Here is a 17250-nt window from a genome sequence, read left to right on the forward strand (position 1 = left end):
TTTTAAATCATCATCCGTAAATTGTCTATGGAAGTCAGTGTTATGAAGAGTTACTAAGAAAACAAACCAGATGCCAGGAAGGGGAGTACATGTCTGTGAGAGTAGAATCCTACTCCATCGGGTCGTCGATGGATGATTTAGCAAAATTCATCCACCAGGAGATTCTTTCCAGGGGTCGCTGGGTGGACTTAAACCTCCAACCTTTCCGTCAGCAGCAGAGTTGTGCCCCACAGGATCTCCCCATGAAGAATTAGCACAAGTAAAGGGAGCAAAAAGTGCCAGCCCTATCTTTATTTATGATAAAGCTATTTATACCTGATATTATCTGAACCCTTTTATCACTAAACCATTTCCCTAGAGACTTGAGCGAAGGAAACAGACCGCAAACAACCCAAGGGATTTGATGAGAGGGATGATCAGCTAATTAACTTAGGGGAGAATATATGAACATTTCTTCAAGGTTTACCGTAAAAATTGCTTGGATTGACTTATATTGGCTGTAGTGGTTTTCTTTATCCATTACTTTATGTTACTATTTTATTTTAATTGATACTTTTATAAAGATACTTTTAATTTTCATATGCCACTATAGTCCGAGGGAAGACCTGCATGTCTAAACTAAAGTCAAAGTTGCAGAAATATATTCATGGACATAGAAAGCTTTTCATAATGTTGTGTTTTTTTTTTTTAGGAAGGGTGGTACATTTTTATATAATATACCTGTTTCTAGCAGGTAGAGATGATGCTCACCCACTGTCTCAAGTTGATTCCAACTCACAGGGACCCTCCAGGACAGAGAAGAACTTTCCCATAGAAGTTCCCAGGCTATTAATCCTCACAGAAGCAGACTGCACAGAAGCAGACTGGCCCCCTTTCTCTCGAGAGGGAACTGCCAACGTTTGGATCGGTAGTCACATGCCTTCACCACTGCACTGCCAAGACTCTTGGTACATAGCATAGAAAAGAATATTCCTAGAGTATCTACATTTAGAAAACAATCGGAAAAGTGATGACATGGAATGGTTTGCTTGTCTGACTTTCTGATATTTAAAATTGCTACAGTTAGAATACAACCCAGTGCTTACTTGTAAATCAGGAAATTGATATAGAAACATAAGCACCAGGAAATGCCTGTCTTTCCTACTGGCTACCCACCATTATGGGAGGAGCCCTGCTGGCTTTAGGCTACATCATGCGAGGTCAGCAGCTTGAAACCACAGCCTCCCTGCAGGAGAAAGACGGGCTTTCTACTCCCGTAAAGAGTTCCCGTCTCAGACCTCCCAGGGGCAGTGCTGTCCCGTCCTGCAGAATCACGGTGAGTCAGAATTGACCCACAGTAGTGAGGTTGAGTTTGATGCAAACACTAAACCCAGCCTCACCTTAAGGTTGAAGTCTCGAGTCCACTCAGAAGCACCGTGGAAGAAAGACCTGGCGGTCTGCTTTAAATCAGACCCTGGAAATCCCATGAAGCACGTTTCTAAATGCTCCTCTTTATCAACGTATTTACATCTATTACATAAACCGTCCTATTTTACATAACAGGGATAGTTTCCTTTGTAGAAAAAAATAATAAAATCCACTTTGAAAAAAACCCCACAAAACAAAAATGTCACTGTGTTTCTGGTATACAGAATTCGTAGTGGTCGAGTAGATGCACAAAGAATTATAGTCTACCTAGGTCTCTGGGTCACAGAAATTTATTTATTCAACCTATCTACTCTTACTATTCCTATTAAGTCTTAAAAATGTTTTTCCTTGTGAGCTATGTGGAGGTTCACATATCAGATCATCATATTTTTCTTCTACAGTTTTAACAACCTATCGAGTTCCCTATAGTTGTGCTCCACATACCCTCTTTTTTCCCTTCTCCCTTTGGTTGGCGACTACCTTTCCCTTCACCAAGTCTCTCTTCTGCCCTATTACTTCCCCACTTTTCTCTTCCCCTGTCACCCCCCTTAGCCGTCAAAGCCTGTGTCTTTGGTTAGTGATCAGTTGGTTTGTTTTTTTTTTAATTTCAAAACCTAAAACTAACTTGGTAACATCGATAAGACAATGAAGACAAAGTAAGCTTAGTCATTCCACATCTGTATAGCTAGCCAACAGTCCTGATGGCCTCAAGATACACACACACATACACACACACACACACACACATAAGGTTTAAGAAATGATCTTGTAGATCAGCTGCTTGAGAAAGCAGACCGTGGAGTAGCACAAGTTAGTAAAGACATCAGCAAAACCAATTAAAATAAGTGTTTAGATAATTTAAAAAAAAGAACTGCCCCCCCCCTTTTTTAAGGCAAGGCTTTGTCCTTTGATGTTCTATGCTATCCCCGTCCGTCTACTGATCTCCATAGGCTTCCTAAATACAGCCGCATCCTAGTGTAGGAAGAAAGACTGTCTTTTTCTCCCTGGGGATTTCGTAGCGGCAGTAATGTGTTATGGTCAAGTACATTCTGGCTTACGGTAACCCTGTTACAAGCATCAAAAGCATGCCCCATTCCCCACTTTTTTGCTAACTGTTCCTTTTCTTTCTGTCTCTCTGCCCCCTTCTTTCTTTCTTTCCTTTTATGTTTAAAATGGTGAATGTTTACAGAGCCATTTGGTTTTCTATTTGAGGAGTCATCGCAGTTAGATTCATGGTTGGAACCCCCACAAGGCAACAGTCCTCTTCCCATTTCCTCCCTGTATTTGCCACTTCTTTCGGCCTCTTCTCTCACCCTTTCTGCCTCTGAGCTGTATCCCTGGATCGATGCAGATTGTGATCACGTGATTGCTTCCTGCGAGAAGTGCAGATCTCTCTGGAGATGTTATTCCCTTTCCAGGCCTGCCTGCTGACAGGCTGAAAGTTGAGCTATGGGGATGTCAAGTTTCAGGGTCTCCAGCTCTTTCCAGCAGTCATCTGGCGGTCCTTTGGAGTGGTTAGCAGCAGTAGGTATCCCCGAGTTCTGGTTTCGGGTCATTGAGGCTAAGGTTCTCATGGACCAGTTCGTTGACTGAATGTTCCCTTGTACCTTCAAGTCTCTTCATTCTTCTTTGCTCTCGATGAGTGGAGACCAATAGTTTCAGCTTAAATGACTGTTCATGAATGTTTAAGATCCCAGTCCACCACCCAAAGAGGATCTTTGTGGACTAGGCCATGTCAATTGGCCTTGTCGTCCCCTGAGAAACTATGGGCCTGAGCCCCGAGGCCCTGGGATTCATTTCCTCAAAGTGTTGGGTTTGGGCCAAAAAGTTTTCATAATTTTGTCCCTGTATTCACTACTATATTCATGGATACATTTGCAGCACATATAAATATATATATATATGTAGATTAAAAACAAAAACAACTCACTGCCATTGAGTTGATGCTGACTCATAGCAACCCAATAAGACAGGGTAGAACTGCCCCTGTGAGTTGCCAAGATTAACTCTTCTTGGGAGTAGAAAGTCCCATATTCCTGTAGAGATAGTCTCTGTTGTCTCTCTATATATATTCGTGAGTGTCGTCCCATCTTCCCACCACTCTTCTATGTCTATATATCAACCACAGATTATTAGTACTGTTGATGCATGATCATATACGTAGTCTTTACCTTTGTTGCCTTTAACTCTTGTGTGCCTCCCAGTGTGCTCCTTTGCCTTTGTCATTTTGTGCTAACCACTCCTTTTGAATATGACCTTTCCCTTCACCCAGGTTAATACGATGCGCCTCCCCTCTAGTTAGGGACTTACCTCTCCCTCCTCTGGCAATTTTCAAAGGATGATTCTGTGTGTACATCTTTTCTTGATTTCTTTGCAGTGGTGGTTTCAGACAGATTTGCCCTTTGGCGATTGACTAATTTTTTCAGCATATCCTCCAGGTTCCTCTATCCTCTTAGGTGTTTTATGGATTTTTTGGTTATTGTTTAACAACATACAATATTATGTTATGTATATGTACCATGGTTTTTTTAATCCATTCATTCATTGATTGACACGTAGGTTGTTTCCATCATTTTGTGACTAGTGCTGCAATGAATGTTGTGTACATATATCTGTTTGCACCTATCTGGGGTACATATATCTTGTTTTTAGAGGATGTGTTTCTAGTAGAAGGATTGCTAAATCATTTCTATTTCCAACTTTAGAAGGATGTGCCTCACGATTTTCTTCAGTGGCTGCACCACTTTACAGCCCCACTAGCAGTTCCTGCGGGTGTCAGTCTCTCCAAACCCTCACCAGGATGTAGCATTTTCCCTTTTTTCAATTTGCTGTTAATGCTGGTGTGAGATGACATCTTATGTTGATTTGATTTGCCTTCTTTGGCAGTTCATGGTTATTAGCATTGCTTCATGTGCTTGTTAACTGCCTGGACTGTCTTCTCTGTTGCCGTGTTCTGCCCTTTTTCGAATGGAGCTGTAGTTGAAGTGCTGAGGGCTTCTGTGAATGTTTGATATTAGCCCCTGGTGCAATATGTACCTGTCAATCATCTTTCTAGGTCTGTAGGTTCTCTTTGGACTCGTTGGCTGAAGTCTTTTAATGCGCAGGCCCCAGTCATCCAGTTTGTCTTCTGCTGTTGGCACATTTTTACGTTTGATAGTATGTTTAGACCATGGGTTAGGGTGCCTGAATAGGTCCCTAATTTTCTTTGATAACTTTTACAACTTGAGATGTTATATTTAGGTCTTGGCTCCATCTTGAGCTAGTTGTATCTTATGAGAGATATGGATCCTGTTTAATGTTCCTGTAAATAGATATCCAGCTATGATAGAACCAGATGATCAAGAGACTATCCCTTCCTCATTTAGTGGGTTTGGGTCATTTGTCAAAGAACAGTTGCCCAAATGTGAATGGATTGACTTCTGTGTTCTAAGGTGCAAGGGCTTAAACATCTATCCTTATACAAATACCGGCTACTTTCACTACTGCAGTAGCCCCTTTCTTTATAGACAATTCCCATCCTGTTACACAGGCTTGTAAAAACCACAAGACCCATCTTTTCTTACTTTTCTGTCCCACTGTTTCTCACTAGTCCCCTGATTACTCTGTTACTTTTTTTTCACTTTAAAAATCATTCTACTGGTCGCTCGTACAGCTCTTATCACAATCCATCCGTCCATCCATTGGGTCAAGCACATCTGTACATAAGCTGCCCTCAGGGAGTCCCAAAGGTTAAGTGCCTATGCAAAGGAAACCCCAACTTGATCTCCTTTGAGCAGCATAAAAAGTGTGTAGACGGCAACTTCCTGTCTGGGTAGAAATTATTGTCTTCATTCTCACCATTAACACAGCAAAGTTAGTGGTGTGGTTGCAGCTGCAGTGCAGAAATCCATCGAATTTTTGGGTCTTTTTACAACCATAGGTGTCCCAGTCATTCTTGGAAAGATTCCAAAAGACACAGGCATAAGAATGGAGTTGGAATTCTGTTTGATTGTACTGTGAATTGACAAGACAATACAAATAATTAATTTTCAAATGCTTAATTCAGTAGAAAGATAGGGTGGGCACACCAGAAATCAATGAAATATTTACTAAGCATTGACGCCGTCGTCATAGATTTCTCTTGCTATCTGGTCAGCTTCGACATACTGACCTTTTTTGTGCAACAGAATGGCACACAGTCCCATCATTCCACCCCAGAAAAGGGACATATAATTCAAATTAGTTAATTTTTCCCCCAGCTAGTCTGACAAAAGATACAAGGAAGGAGAAAGATAAAATAAATACTTTCACTGAATCTTCAAATTTATCTGGAATATACTTTATCTAAACTACTCTTACTTTTGTTGGCAAGAAAGGGCTGGATTTTTATTTATGTTCATCTGAAAACTCACCTTTGGACTAAAAACCATTTCAACAGACACGTCCTGTTCTCTCTGAATTTCATTGGTTTTACTTGAGATAATTCTTTGACTAAAATCTGATGCCGTTGTAAACGTTTTTGATTGGAAAAGTTTATTGTTTTGATATACAACAAAACCATATTTGTCAATGTCTTCTGTGGGGGAAAATAGAGACATTAAAATCAATATATGAACCCAAGATTAATTTTTAAAAACCGTCACGTCATTGTTGAACTTCATACCCACTGCACATTTGAATAACGAACAGTAATAATGGTTTGCTGTCTAAGACATGACCTAATCATAACGAGCAATTTAGATCTTGGTATATGTGAAGGAGTGTCAAGAAGTTTGTGGGAAAATGTGGTTATCTTTTCGTTTTAATTTTTCCACCAACTTTTCGAAGCCTCCATATACGTATGCACACAGTGACCCCGTGTAAAGTAACCGCTTCTTGGTCTCCTGCCATCCTCACACTGTTGGGAAGGTTGAGGCTATTGCTGCAGCCACTGTCTCCTTCGATTCTGCTGAGCATGTCTCTATGTGACCATCGTGTCATTTTCTAGCCACTGCCCCCTTCTGATAACATATCCAAAGTACATGAGACAAATTCTTGCCATCTTTGTTTCTAAGGGAAATCCTTACTGTTCTTGTTACAAGCCACATTTATTTGTTCCTCTCAATGGTGGTGCACTCAGTATGCTTTGGTGATGCCATATTTAGGGACATCAAATTTTCTGCAATTTTTCTTATTCTCTGTCCAGCTTTTCCTTACAGGTGAGGCCATTGAATATGTCATGACTTGGATCAGGAAAAACCATAGCTCTCCAAGTGATACCTATTCTTTTTAACATTTTAGTGACAGAGCCCTTGCAGCAGATTTGGCCACTGCCATACATTTCTTGATTTTTTGACTGTTCCTTCCATAAGCATTGATTATGGATCCAAGTAAAATAAAATCCTAGACGACTTCAATTCCCCCCCCATTGATCATGATGTTGTTTATTGCCTCAGTTGTGAGGATTTCTGTTTTCTTTACATTGACATGCAATCTATGGCAAAGGCTGCGTTCACTGATCTTCATCAGTAAGAGATACCAGTATCCCTCACTTTCAGCAAACAAGACCGTGTTACCTGCTTATAAAGAGTGGTTAGAGAGCCTTCCTCCAATGCACCATTCTTTTTCATATGGCAGTTTCTCAGATTATTTGCTCAGTATTCGGATGGAATAGTATGATGGAAATAATACAGGCCTGACCCACACCTGTCCTAATTTTAAGCCAGACAGTAGCTCCTTGTTCTATTTGAAAATGACTTCTTAGTCTGTGTACAGGTGGAGCACAATGAACTGCTCTGGAATTCCCATTCTCTACAATGTTATTCAACAATGTTGGCCAACTGACTAGAAGAGATCCATATTAGGTCCTGTTCTAAAGGAAAGTGACTGAATGGAATTCAGAAATTAACACACAATATCTTTATTATCATATGCAAGCAAAAAAATGTTGAAAATAATTAAAACAAAATCTCAGCAGCACATCAACAGGGAGCTGTCAGATTTCAAGTTGGATTCAGAAGAGACTAAAAGCAAAGAATACTAGACAGTTGTCTACTTCTGTTTCATTGAGCACACCAAGGCATTTGACTGTGTGGACCATAACAAACCATGGACAATATTGTGAAGAACGGGAATTCAGAACACTCATGCAGAAACTCTTCCCAGTTGCCCAAACAGATCAAGGGAGCACTTTTACGTGAAAACTTGCTCATGCTTCAGAGTTATCAGACCCGATTAATAACTATTCCAAGGAAAACAGAGAAAGAGAAAAGCCGTTTGTCAGAAAAGCTAGGTTAATGGTGCAGAGAGGCAGATGGGTGGGTGTTCAATTCATTTTGGCGACAATACCAATCATGTAATACATCGAGGTATGCTAGAATTCTTAGGTGATAAGACAAATCATTAAAAACATCACACAGCAGAGTCGCACACACAGAAGAACTCTCTTGAAAAATATCTTGATATCTTCTTTCTAGGTGGCTACCTCGTCAGGTCTTGTGCAATAACCAGGAAATGGGAGGATGAAGCTGATCCCAAAAGGGGGGCTATGGTAGTAAATACTCCAAAGACCTGATCAAACACTAGAGAAACAACTAAAGTATACAGGGGGAAACGTATGAAGCCTTAAACAGAATCGACTATACTTCAACATGACTAACTTAGAACAGAAATGGCTGAAGTCATGATCACAATCTTCCCTTTGAGATACCAGGCCTCTATTAATAGACATTAACACTCACCCAAATCACTACAGGTTACTATATGACGGGATACTCCCCTAAAATGGATTTTTTAAAAGCTATGAATTAATTGGTGTTTTTTTTTTTTTACAAAACAACCTTTAAAGTAATCTCCATTACACTTAATACATCTGCCAAATCTGTGATTCCATCCTTGGAAACATTTTTCAAACTCATCTGTTTGGATGGCTGACAGCACCTCCCTTTTTTCTTTTTCTTCATCTCTTCTATATCATAAAATCTCTGTCCTTTCATGTCCCTCCTTATTCATGGAAACAAAAAGAAGTCACACGGAGTGAGGTCAGGTGCATGGAGCAAGAGAGATGCTGCTTTTTGCCAAAAACTGGCACACTGAGATGGCTGCATGATCAGGTGCTTGTTGTGATGGCAAAACCAGTGCCCACCTTCTGCCGCAAATCAGGCCTTGCACACTGTTACGCAATCTTTTCAGAACGTCTAAATAGAAAGCTTGATTAACAGTCTGACCTGGTGGAATGAAATTCAAATGCACTACCAGTCATCATTTTTGTCTAGGAATTTGACGGATGTCCAGAACAAAGTTTGTCATCAATGAACATTTCACCTTTTTTGAAACAAGAAAACTTGTACACTTGATTTTTTCCCATAGCACTGTCCTTGTAAGCTGTGTTCAACATCAAAATAGTTTCTGCAGCTTTTTATCCAAAGAAAAACAAAATTTCACAGTCACATGCTATGCTCTTAAATTGGCCATCAAAGTTTAAGTGAAACTGCTTTTACAAAAAATTTGCTTTGACCAGAGAGAACCTTCCCAGGAGAAACCACTGGGGGAAATAACTCAGATTGAGTTGCTGGATGCTCACCTAGTGGGGGGAAAATGTACTATGAAAGCTCCACTCTGTACAGATGTACTTTATACAATTGATGTATGTATATGTATGGATTGTGATAAGAGTAGTATGAGCCCCTAATAAAATGTTAAAAAAAAAAGTTCCACTCCACCCAGCGCAATTCTGTTTTTTTGGGGGATAACCCCTCATATTTAATGTGACACCTAGCAAGAGCAAACTTACAAGGTAGTAAAACATGATCAAATAAATGGAATACAATGAGCACAGCCCACAAACATGCCTAGGAAAATGCCTGGGAAAATAGTGACAAATTGACTTAGAATTATAAGCAAGATTGGTGCAGCACATGTCTTTTAATCTTGAACTTCTATAATTATGCCTGAGCAGAAAGTAGTCTAGTATGACTTGATTCTCCAAAGTGGTTTCTTTGATTTGTTCTAATTCTACCCCCCACCCAAGAGCTTTATTGGGACATCATTTACATCATAAAATTCAATAGTACAGTCATTCAATCATATGAAAAGGCATTATTCAATCACTACCACATCAATCTTTTTATTTCTCTCACCACATCAATCTTAGAGCCTTCCCTGCCCCCATGTCTACCTGTTGGCTAGTAGGGGCTGTTGCTTGAGATATTGTATTCAGGGGCTTGACCATGGGTCAGGCCAACTTATCAAGGTCTTCTGTAAAGACCCTAATTGCTCCTCCTGGTAGGATTAAAAATAGAGAGGGTCTATCTTCTGTTAATAAATGGGGAAGATCATCCCAAGCATTAGCCATGGTTTTACAAATTCTTCGCAGACTTTGTGGACAAGTGAACTGAACACACACACTCCTTTAGGGACCATTATGACCCATCTCAGGTGTTAGTCAAACCTCTTATCAGTTATTTTTCAAAAGGTATTTTTGAAATAGTTATTTCTCTTATTTCAATAGGAGGAACCTTGGGGAATTCTTCTGAAGAATATTATGATATTTCTATAAAACATTGGGTATCGTTTCCCCCATTGAAGTTATTGATGTTATTATTAATGGAATTGCATGATTTAAAAAAAATCACATTTTATGACCATACTTTTGGTGGAAGACAGGAGTAGAGTCAAACTGGACAGTTGCTGCAGGACAGGCAGTCTTTACGCTTGACCAGGATTGACAATTCATGTCAACTAACACAGGCCATCAAATTCACTCCAGCTCATGTGACAGGGTAGACATGCCCCTGTGGGTTTTGAGACTGTAACTTTGTGCTGGGCCAGAAAGCTTGGCCTTCAACCTCAGAGCAGTAGCTTTGAACTGCTGGCCTTCTGGTTAGCAGGCCAACTCAAAACCATTACGCTACCAGGGATTCTCTCATTCACATCAGGACCTAAGATAGAGTTAGGGCTCCAATTTCAGACCTGTGGCTTACACACGCTGACTGCTTCTGAAATTAGACTCCAACACTTGTTTTCTTTTGATTATGACTTTTGTTTTAAATTCTATGTATCACACTTTGGTTGGTGTGTTTTATTCTGCATGGATTGTTTCACAAATTCATTAGATGTTTGCTTTTTCTGCGACAATCCTCTAAGATCTGAGACATTATCTTACTGATAGATGGGGACATCTAATTTCCTATTTATGTCTAACAATAGCACCCAATTTTCAGTGATTCCTTTAGGTAAACATTCGTATGGAGTAGGATCACATTAGAGGAATGATTTGCTTGTTACGTAACTATGAAGCTTTAAACCCTAAGTTCACTGAATAACTGAACATATCGGCAATGCCACCAGTTACTTCTTCTATTGTGGCAGATACATTCTTAATGACATGAATTAAATCAGTGACTTCTTATCAAGAGGAGAAAGACTCTTTAAAAGGAGTAGCCTATGTTAGGTGAGTGACTTAAGGAATTTCTGTTGATTATTTCCACACTAGTCAGGCATGGCAGTGCACACGCAAACATTAAGAAACACTAGTTCTAATAACTCCCACCTATCTAGGCTGCAATTTTAAGGGCATGCAATAGTAACAAGTCAGCAAATATAACAAAAACAATATACAGCATCACGAGAAGGAATTGGTCAGTCTTGCCATTCCTCTGGGGTGAGAGAGCCATCTCATAAGCAGAGAGAGGAACTCCCAGGACCAGCAAGGAAGAAGAGCGTGACCAATACAGCATGTGCAAGGACCCTGTCTAAATTGGCAGAGGCAGCAGAGGCACGAGAGGCCATAGCGCTGAGCCCATGATTTAGAGCAGAGTACCGTGTGGCTGAGAGACCAAGGACCAGAGTGACATGCCTGCCAGCATGGCTTAGAAGAGGAACTACAGGCAAAAAGAGTATGTTCTTACCATTTTGTAACCTGTCGGATTCTCTAACAAACCCTCAAAATCCTGAGTCTTGTCTGTGAGTTCTGTGAGAAGTAGAGTGTGGTGGGGCGCGTGGCTGTTGTCAGAGTAGACAAGGATGGGGGAGCTGGGAGGAGGGATGAGGAGAGGCATGTCTGACCTTCTGCCTTGTGGCAAGTGGTGTTAGGTTTGTGTGGAGTTGGATTCTCCTTCTTCCACCTGAAGCTAGAGGAGGTCAGATAAGGCCCCACATCATCTCCTCAGTGACTTTTTTCCAGGATCTTAGGATAAACTCTCTACCACTTATAGTCATCTACTTCTGGCCATTGGCCAAGTGAAGTGAAGTTTAATGCCCACTGATGTCCCTCTCAGGTGAAGATGGGTGGGTCTTGAGCAAGCGGGTGTTCAGGGGTACTACAATTGGAATTTCTACCAGAGAATTCACCCTTAGAATGTGTCCTCCAAGTGGATGACCTTGAAGCTACTCCCTTTTGTCTGCAGATTAGGGTGCATTTTGCTCCTTGTTTATCAAGGTAGCTATGCAGAATGTCGGCAAGGCCCTACACACGACAGCCACCATCTCTTTTTAACTGTGGATAGCAAATGGTAACGGGGCCGTAATTAATTAATAATGATAATACCATTGAGAAGTTCGAAACTTAAGAGGAATATCTATAAAACCATGTAAAGCCAAATAAAGCCCATTCAAAAACTTACCCAAGATTGTCTCTAAATAGAAATGATTAATGGAAATGAACAACCACGTTATCATGTGGAAGCAGTACTCTATGTCAAACCATCAAGCTTTTAAGTATCTGAATTAAACTTTATGGGTCAGTAGAATAGCTCTCTTACATAAAATCATTGTCATATTTAAAAGAAGCAAAGTTGCATTAAAGCTTAACAATAGAATTTAAACGGACAAAACTCTGATGCAATGCCACGAGCCTACTGTTAAACAGTAAAGAGAACACAAGGGGAAACAACAGCATAATTTTTCAGCCTAAAGGAAAAGCAGGTACCTCTTTCATTAAATAAAATCCTCTTAGCACTTTATCACAAACAGAACAATATTTTATGACTTTTCGTGAAGTTCTAAATTATTCAGACTTCATTTGATCAAGGATTTATTCTGTTAAGATCCTTGTCTTTGAGGTAAACTACATAAGAATATTATAACTCTCTAACTCAGTAACCAAGGGAAATTTTGTTATTTTAACAGTGAAAAATCTAATTAACTGTTATTTGGCATCATAAACTTAAAATTTTTATGAATTAACCTATCAAACACTTAGTTACAAATAGAAAAGACCTTCATCATATCAAACTAAATTCTTGAGCAAATGTATCAATACCCTTTGTCTTTGTCATATATTTCTCACAACGTAAATCTCCCACCTCCTTTTGTAATGAATATATTAATTATTTGACCTAAATACACATACACATTCTTCTTTTCATGCTGGAATTACTGTATTCACCATAAAAAATCACCTTTTTATACAGATGAAACCTATTCTACAATAGCTAACTTAAGTGACTTGGAAATATCTTGCTTTTCAGGTTGTTGTAAACACAAAAGACTCTGTTAAAATGAATTTATTGAATCAGTTTTCCACAATATCAAGACTACTTAACCTATAAGACCCCATCTGTCTTTAAACCAAACCAGCTTAGATTTCTTCTTTAAAGGCTTTGTTATACCAATTCAAATAAATAAACCATAGCTGCCACTGTAAGTTTCAAGTAAGCTGGTATATGTCAACGTTCCTTACAGTCATTATTAAGAGTTTAGAGTTTAAATAGGGAACAAGAAATAGTTTTTCTTGTAAGTAAAAAGGAACTGAGATTTTTTAGATAATTCTATAACAAACATCAGCAACTTGATACAGAATCAGAAGCTTAGATACAGTGAATTCTCTGAACAAAGTAAAACAGAAAAAGAATTCCACCTTAAAACTCGAGTGTATGAAACACCAGATAACCTAAATATGTATGGGACTCAATATCCTAAAATGATTCTCTGTGAAACCTTCTGCATACCTTTTTTTCCATCCCATTTATTGGCCCTAGAACAAAACAAATCTAATCGCAAAATTGTATTAATGTTACCATATCCATTCTTGGGTCACTATCCCCCACAAAGTAGGTCCAAATGGGTCCTAACAGGGAGTCTTGCTCGTCTGACTTCCCATCTTACGCTGTGTATGGCACATTATGCTGCTGAGCTGTGTTTTCTCTTTCCTAGTCTCCCAAAAGTTTCTATTCCTCTAACCTTGGGATCTCTTTCCTGTCTAATAGCTAGGCCACCAACCATTCTCTTTCTTCTACTTTACCACCCAAACGCTACTGTTCTGTATACTACTGTACCTGTATACCCCAAAATCCAACTCACCAGTCGATTCTGACTCCCAGTGGCCCTATAAAACAGGATAGAACTGCCTCTGTGAGTCTCTGAGATTATAACTCTTCGTGGGAGTAGAAAGTCTTGTCTTTCTCCCTCAGAGCGACTGGTGCTTTCAAACTGTTGACCTTGAGGGTAGCAGACAAATGCAAAGCCATCATACTGCCAGGTAGATGACCTTCTGATCAGTGTAGAGTTCAGGGGTTCTCAGTTGTAAGAGGGAAATGAAGTGTGAATGGGGATCTCTAATAAATGGAGAAGGTTTTAGATCAAGAGCTACAAAACACAGAAAAGTCTTCACAACAATTTTTTAAAATCATAAAATCTTTATATAAGAAAATAAATTTCCTTTACCAATTCCTGGTGCCAACCAGACTTTTTTCTCTTGGCTGTCTCACAAGATTCTTGCCAGTCTTCTCAAAGAACTTCTCACCATGTTTGGCTCACAACGTGGCTTCTTTATGGGACTTAACACCTGTTCTTGGAAGGGACTATGGTGCCCCCACTGGCTTCTACATGTGTTGATAATGGTGAAGGAAAGGCATCCCTCAGCATAGTTCACAAAGACAATCTTTCACATCCTACTCTGCTGAGGGGTGTCTGGGGGTATCAAAGCTCATGAGCTGCCAACTATTGGTCTGCATCAAGCCAAGTTAAGAGTGACAAAAGCCAATGACCAATGGCTGGGGGAACGATCAGCCCAAAGGTACAATGGATCACATGGGCCACAGTCAATGTGACCCCCAAGACAAGAGAGGAAGATGGTGCTCAACTACTTCTACCGGCCACTCTGACTAGGATCCCCAAGGAAAACAAGAACAGCTCTCAAAAAGAGTACAAGACGGTTGTAAAGCAAACAAACAAACAAACAAACAAACAAACAAACAAAACAACGAATCTGACAGAGACACTGGCGAAAGGTCACCTTCTGAAGTCCTGCCTGGAGAGAGCATCTTGCAGTCAAACGAGGAGCAAACCACCTGAAAGCAAGGTGTCCTTTCCACCAATCACGTGATACACGATGAAAAGGATGACAGTTTCCGAAAGCAACAACGAGAAGACCGGCCGGGGCAGCAAAGCAGGAAACGGAGAGCCCAGCGTGGACGTGAAGAGCGTGCTGGGGCTCTGTGAAGAATGTAGCCCCCAGGGAACACTCACTGTCTGTGCAAACTGCCCAATGGGAAGCCAGGCTTCTCTGTCACTTCACCCAGAGCACGACGAACGGAAGCTATTGTTTGGAAGGAAATCCTTGGCAAAGTTCAGTATTTTCTCCCTGTAACCTGATGGTGCCTTGCAGAGCCAATTGTGAAGAATTTTGTTTTCTTTATATTAAGATGTCATTTATTCCTCCTCAAGGCTGAAACCCTTGAACTTCATCTGCAAGTGCCTGAAGTCCTCCTCACTTTCCGCCAGCAGGGTTGTGTCAGCTGCATATCCCAGGTTGTTAATAAGCCTCCTTCCATCCTGAAGCCAGCTTCTTCATTGAGCCCGCCTCTTGGATTTCTTCTTCGGCATACAGATTGGATACATGATGGTGAATAAATTGATACAACTCTGATATAGAATTACATGGCTATTTAGATATATGATACAGAATGCTATTGATCATGGAGATTTTGTGTGAGTTTTTGAGACTTTTTGAGTTAGACCTGGGAACATTTAAGGGAATATATGGTATGGCAGACATCAAATTGGAGATACCAAAATTCACTATTAATAAATAAGGACTGTACCAATTCCATAAAAAATTCCAAGAGAAAGTTCACAGGCTACGCCTATGAGTGAGCTGTCATTAGTATTTTTGAGCTGAGATTGTGGACTGACTGTAGTTTTAAAGGCACCAATGTAAATAAGACTGCTTAGCAAGATTTTTGTTGTAAAACAGATTTGTGTTTCTGGTCCCATCATTTCAATTGCTACTCTCTGACATGCTAGTTTTAAAAGAAATCATCTCTATGACTTAGACTAACGTGTTTGACATGACCAAACTATGTAGGAGATCAAACACACCTCTCAAATACATTCATTGTAAGTTAAATAAACAAACCTTCTCCCTCAGCAAATTTTACATAGTCATCTTCCTGAGTTTTAGTGAATTTTTCAATTTAATCATGTTGTTGAGACCTACTTTGTTTGGTGCTGACCAGGATCTGAAGTTCGGTCTGCTCACTTGGGTTCAGGGTGTCCACGCCTGTATTTATCATTGTTGAGTCATCAGTTAGAGAATTGCTAGACCCTAGGAGTCAAAGGAAGCAGAATTTTAAAAGTCCGCATTGTTGTACAGTGGAAAGTGCCCCGCTGGTAGAAGCAGCTCACCTTTCAGCACAGAGAAGAGAACACTGGAAGATCCTTCGGTGTCTGTGGGAGACAGGGTAACAGAATGCACCGCCACATTAGGTTCCACCACTGACTTGTTGTCCAAAGTCAAGGAATAAGTTTCCATTTGCTCAATAAGCCTGCGAAGAATAAAGCACCACAGAGTAGCATAAAGATTTTGTTTTAAAATCACAGGCGAGTTGTCGCTCCCACTGTCCACCATGACAACCTGGCCACATGACTCGTGACATTGCAGCCACTTGGGCACGCCGGCAACACCAGTGGGTTCTCTTCCGCGGATCCTTTTCCTGTTACACTGTCTCCACTGAGACCAGTCTTCCGTGTAGAGGGCAGGAAATTGGCCCTGAAGAGGGACAGATTTCTAAACCTCACTGTCATCGAGTGAATCTCGAACCATGGAAGGTCAGAGCCTGGGTTCGCTGCATGGGCGATGGACTCAACACTGCACAGTTTCATGATGGCCTTTTCTGCTTTGGCTCTGTTCAAAGATAGATGGGAGGAAAATGCCAGCGAGTGGGGGAAACCTGGACCTCCGCGGTTACCCACGAACAGCCATGAGTCTCTATCTTTTTCTTGTTTCCTGTGAGAAACCTGTGCCCAAGTCTTGTTGTTGGCAAAACAAACAAACAAGCTGAACATTGGTTTAGGACGATTGGTTCCACCTAATTTTCCCAGCAATGGAATTATTTCGTTAAAGAGTAGTTTTTTCGTATTCAAAGATCCTTGTTTTTTCCAACTACACTATATTGCCCTTCTCCAAGTGAGATAAAAAAGAGAGCTAAAATCATGAATAACTGCTTGATAAATATAATGACTTAGCTAGACATAATCAAGCCTTCATGTAGGCCTCTTTTGCGCTTTTTAATCACCTCTTGGTTGCCATGGGGTTTATCTGAATTGAAATCAACACGTGACTTGTTTTGTTGTTGTTGTTTTTAAGATTTGCACCATTGTGTACGTCATCAGCTGTTTTCCGTCCACGCTAATGTTCAACATTTGAACGCTTAACAAGATGTAGGCGGAGACCTTGACATCATTTCCCATACTTTATATGCAGCTTAGACACCGAGTTTCCAAAAGAACACAGCTAACAGGACATAAAGGATTAGTCCTCTAGGATAGATGCGCAACAGAGTTCATGAACCTTCTTCAAACATCTGGTTTCAACCCTAACATTACATGAACGTTTTCCATAAGCCATTTTTCTTTTCGGGAGATTAGACAATGTTTTTAGATTTT

The 17250-nt window shown here is 40.3% G+C and overlaps 1 protein-coding gene across 1 annotated transcript in view; it reads right to left on the bottom strand.

Moving 5' to 3' along the window:
• ADGRG7 (adhesion G protein-coupled receptor G7) overlaps positions 1–17250 on the bottom strand; it is an 86569-nt gene that overhangs the window by 40495 nt on the left and 28824 nt on the right. The window contains exons 7-10 of the mRNA XM_075542968.1: positions 15991–16130; positions 15803–15910; positions 5799–5959; positions 5245–5400 (exon numbers count right to left, since the gene is read on the bottom strand). Of these exons, the coding sequence (XP_075399083.1) occupies positions 5245–5400; positions 5799–5959; positions 15803–15910; positions 15991–16130 (565 nt within the window). The remainder of the gene's footprint in view (positions 1–5244; positions 5401–5798; positions 5960–15802; positions 15911–15990; positions 16131–17250) is intronic.

This window comes from Tenrec ecaudatus, chromosome 2 (genome assembly GCF_050624435.1).
Source record: "Tenrec ecaudatus isolate mTenEca1 chromosome 2, mTenEca1.hap1, whole genome shotgun sequence".
NCBI lineage: Eukaryota > Metazoa > Chordata > Mammalia > Afrosoricida > Tenrecidae > Tenrec > Tenrec ecaudatus.